Source organism: Plasmodium falciparum (assembly GCF_000002765.6).
Source record: "Plasmodium falciparum 3D7 genome assembly, chromosome: 4".
Taxonomy (NCBI): Eukaryota; Apicomplexa; class Aconoidasida; order Haemosporida; family Plasmodiidae; genus Plasmodium; species Plasmodium falciparum.
This window is the reverse complement of record NC_004318.2, coordinates 1,017,248-1,022,500: the sequence shown is the minus strand read 5'-3', so window position 1 is coordinate 1,022,500 and position 5,253 is coordinate 1,017,248. Positions and strand designations below refer to the sequence as shown.

Sequence of the window (5,253 nt, the reverse complement as noted above, 5' to 3'; positions counted from 1 at the left end):
ATGACTTCTCTCATCGTTCGTAAAACGTTAGATAAAAAATGTTAATATAAAATAAAATAAATAAATATAAAAATATGTAGGTCTATGTTTGTACCTATATTAAATAAATATGTAAATAAATATACATATATATATATATATATATATATATATTTATTTATTTATATATATATATTATATTATCCAAAGCCATATATATATATATATATAAAAAATACATATAAACTTATATAAAATATATTTTTACAAACTCATTATAATTATAAATTAAAATATCATATACATATATATATATTATTTTCATTATGAAATTACTTTCTTATATTAAAGCAAGAAAAACTTCAATCAATCTGTTTCTTTTATGTCTTCTTTATAAAGATATAATAATATATATCATAAAGAAAAAATATAATTATATATAAAAATAAAAATATAAACACATATATATAATATATTTATTTTTATTTTGTTATTTTCTTTCTTTTTTTATATTTTTTAAAAAAATTGAAACTTTTATATTTCATACAATGGCATTTCTGTTTCTTTACATATTAACATATATATATTACTATTTTTGTAAATATAAGCCACATATTAAAAGAAAAAAAAATAATCAAATAATATAATATATCAAGAAAAAAGAAAAAGAAAATAAATATAACTTGAATATGTAAATATATAATGTTATATTCTGTACTTTTTAATATGTTGAAATTATAGGAAAAAAATATAAAACGAGTACATATATAATAAGCAAAGAAAAAATAAAGTAAAATAAAATAATAAATATATTAATAAATTTAACAAATAAATAAATATATTTACATATATATTGTATATATATATATATATATATATATTTATTTATTTATATTATGAAGACATATGCACATATATATTTAGATTGCTATATATAATTTTATATAGAACATTTATAAAATGCGTGTGTGCTACGCTCTTATTTTTATTTTATTTTTTTTTTTTTAGCCTTTTTTTATTCATGGTAAAAATTTTATATAAACATATATTAAATATATATATGTTCATTCAAATCATTTAAATGTTAAGACATAAAGAGAAGCAATACGATAATTATTTACTTTTTATTAAAAAACATAAGTTTAATTTATTTTACATCATAAACATATTGAGGTATTTTACATGTGTACAAGAAAATATAATACTATACATACATATAAAATGTATAGAATATATAATACGTACATATTTTTAAACATATTAAAAAAAAAAAAATAATATATATATATATATATATACATAAATCATAAGTAACGCAATTGTATTGATAAATGTGTATAATATTTTTATTTTTTTTCATTATCTTTTTAATATATATATTATATGTAGAAATACTTAATAATTTTATATATACATGCTTACTATAATTTTTTCTTTTTGGGATCATTAAATATATTAATGCACATATAAATGAAAATAATATATATATGGGAAATACATCGACCTATGTACATGCAAATTATTTTTATTTTAATATATATATATAATAATACATATTGAATGTATTAAAATATATATATATATATATATATATGTTAATTTTTTTTTTTTTTTTTTTTTTTTTTGAATTTAAAAGTACAGGCTTTTACCAAATAATATAAAAAAATATATTTTTTTTATAAAAGTTGAATATAATCCATATGGAACAAAATAATAGTATTTTCACGCGAATATTTTCTTTTATCTACTTATTTAAGTATATGTGTACATAAATAAATATAATACAATCTGTTATGTTTATTAAATTTATGTGTATTATCTTATATAATCAATTCAAATGTTTCACAACAAAAAAAAAATACATACATATATATATATATATATTATTCTATATTCATTATAAGATATAAATATTTACATAATTTAAAAGGATATAAATATATAAGATATTTTCCCTCTTTTTATTTTTATGGAAATATATGTAGGAATTTTTTATAAATAAAAAAATATATATGTGTATCTCTTAATATGAGTACATATATTATATATATATATATGTATATATGAGAAATTATCTTATTCCTTTTGAATAACCATTACATATGATCTTTTATGTTTGTCAATTTCTCTTTTTTTCTCTTTTGAGATTTTATTAATATTCTTTTTGTGAACATTCCCTTTTTTTTTTTTTTTTTTTTTTTGTATTCACATTTTTCTTATTTCTCAGTCTCTATTTTTTAATATTTATATAACCCAAAAAAAAAAAAAAAATATATTTTACCTGACAAGGCAAGGAATAAATTTGAAAATTCTCATAAAAATTATGAACATGTTCATAATATTTTTTTAGTGGAAAAATAAACAATTTTTTTATTTTTATTTTTATAAAATTTAACCTATATTTATATGATAAGAATTAAAGATGATAATATACTGATAATAACAAAAATGAAAAAACACACATAACATATATAAATAATTATATATAAATTATATAAATATGATCTTAGATTATTCCTAATATATATGTGTCAACAACTTATGTGATATATTAATATGACAAGGATATTATAAATTTTATGGTTTCTTTTTTTTTTTTTTTTTTTTATCTTTTACATACACATATATAAGTATATATGTGAAATACCTTTATATTAATTTCATTCTTAAGACAATAAATGAAAACAAGTAAATTTTAAATGTGTAAACACAAATAAGTGTAGATATATATATATATATATATATATATATTATAATTTACTTATATATGCTGCATGTATTTTAAAGGTTTTAATTATGTTTAGTATTTATAAATATAATTTAAAAATTATATTATATATATAGTTTTAAATATAAATTTATACATACATATATATATATATTTATTTATTTATTTATTATTTTTTTTTTTTTGGTTCATTCTTATATTTCACAATAAAATTAAAAATGGTGTTAACTCATATATTAATATATATATATTGTATCGAAGTAAATACGTACTTAAATATGTTTAAAATTCAAATATATATATCTACATTTTAATATGGATTAGGTTTGAAATGCTTTATAATTATACATTTGTAATTAATTAAAAACTCTTCAATTCTTAAAATATAATCTCAAAAATTTTAAACATAATTATATCTTATTTTATAATGTATATTATTCATATATAGTATTATGAAAAAAAAATATATATAATATAAAAAAATATATATATTTTTTTTTTTTCTTATTATACACTATATAAAATCACACATTTATATTATACATATATATATATATATATATATATATATATATGTATATATTTTTTTTCAGTCTTCCTACATTTTATATTATTCACTTTATTTTTTACTTATTTAAATTTTTCGTAAACTTTATGCACACACATATACATATTTCATATACAAATATATAGGGCAAAGGAAAAAAAAAAAAAAAAAAAAAAATTCATATGTATTTTGATAGATTATAATAACATATATATAAATTGCGGTAATTTTAAAAATATAGAAAATTTTCTATACATATTAAATGTAAAAATATATATATATATATATATATATATATAATATTTTTAATTTAAAAATAAAAAAATCGCTATATTGTTTTTATAAAAATATATATTATAATAAACACGTAAAATATATACATATATATATGAATGTACCATGGTTTGAAGAATGCATAATCTATTCTTCTTTTTTAATAATACGGTGATTTTTATTTTATTAATCATATATATATATATATATTTATTTATATTTATATAAATTTATAAATTTTTTGAAAAATAAAGTTTGATTTAATAAATAAATAAATATATATATATATATATATATATATTTTTTTTTTGTACTTCATTTATAAGAAAAAAATAAGATAAGGAGGGTTTAACATTTAATGTATATATATTAAATATATATGTATTATATATATATTTAAAAAAAAAAAAAAAAAAAACACCTCTTTATTTTTTGCCCATATTTCATTTATTTTTTTCTTGCATACATTTTAAAAAAGCATATTTATAAAGAAAAAAATAAAATTTGAGTATTTTTCTTATATTATGATATGTTTTTTTTTTTTTTTTTTTTCTTCCTTCTTCTTGTTAAGATATAAATAAAATAATATTTTATATGCAGACCTTCAATATATATATATAATATATATAATATATATTTATATAATATTATATTATATATATTTATATATATATATATATATATATTTATTTATGTATATAATATTATGCATATTTTTGTATAAGCTATAGAACACCATATAATTTTTTTTTTTTTTCTTTTTTTTTCTTTTTTTTGCTTTTAAAAAAAAACAAAAAGGAAAAATTTTCTCTTCATGAAAGTGAATATATATAAAAAAATAAAATCAAAACGTTTTCTATGTATCTATCTATATATATATATATATATATATATATATATATATACAAATATATAACAAGTATGTGTAAGATATTATTTTAAGAAATGTAAGAAGTAAATCTATTAAGGTTGACAATATATAAAAACGCAATACAAAAAAAAAGTAAAGAAAAAAATTGAATATAACAGAATATTTAAAATTTATACTAAATAATATCAACCTGGTATTATATATACAAAAAAAAAAAAAAAAAAAAAAAAAGGAGACCACCATATTTTTTTTTCATTTCAATAATATTCTTTATATATAACTGTTTAAAAAAAAAATATAATATATAATATATAATATATAATATATAAGCATACATATAGAAGCAAAAAATATTTTTTATTTTTTTATTATTTTATTATTTTATTATTTTATTATTTTATAATTTTTTTTTGTAAAAATGTTTTTTACTTATTATGACGGCAAATATGATAACTGAAGTTGTGAACTTGAAATATATAACAGATAAAAAAAAAAAAAAAAAAAAAAATTAAAATGAATAAATAAATAAATAAATAAACAATCTCTTATGAAAATATAAAATTAAAAAGAAAAGAAGAACATATAATATATACATTTATATATATATATATATATATATATTTACCTATATATTTCTTATAAGATTTAAAAATGTACCAATTGTTGTAGGTGTCATTAAAAATTTAAATATTTTATATTTTTTTTATTAAGTTGTTTATGTTAAATTTTTTCCCCTTAATAAATATTCTTATCATTTTATATTAAGTTTATTATTTATATATTTATTTATTTTTATTATTTATTTATTTTTTAATTATACACGGTTATATATTCTACAAAATTATGAATGGAAAT

At 13.6% G+C, this 5,253-nt stretch overlaps 1 protein-coding gene across 1 annotated transcript in view; it reads right to left on the bottom strand.

Moving 5' to 3' along the window:
• PF3D7_0422300 (alpha tubulin 2) overlaps positions 1 to 14 on the bottom strand; it is a gene marked incomplete at both ends in the record, with an annotated part of 1,680 nt that extends 1,666 nt beyond the window's left edge. Inside the window, one exon of the mRNA XM_001351490.1 lies at positions 1 to 14. This exon is cut by the window's left edge and continues 48 nt beyond it. Coding sequence (XP_001351526.1) covers positions 1 to 14 — 14 coding nt within the window.
• Between the last annotated feature and the right edge of the window lie 5,239 nt (positions 15 to 5,253).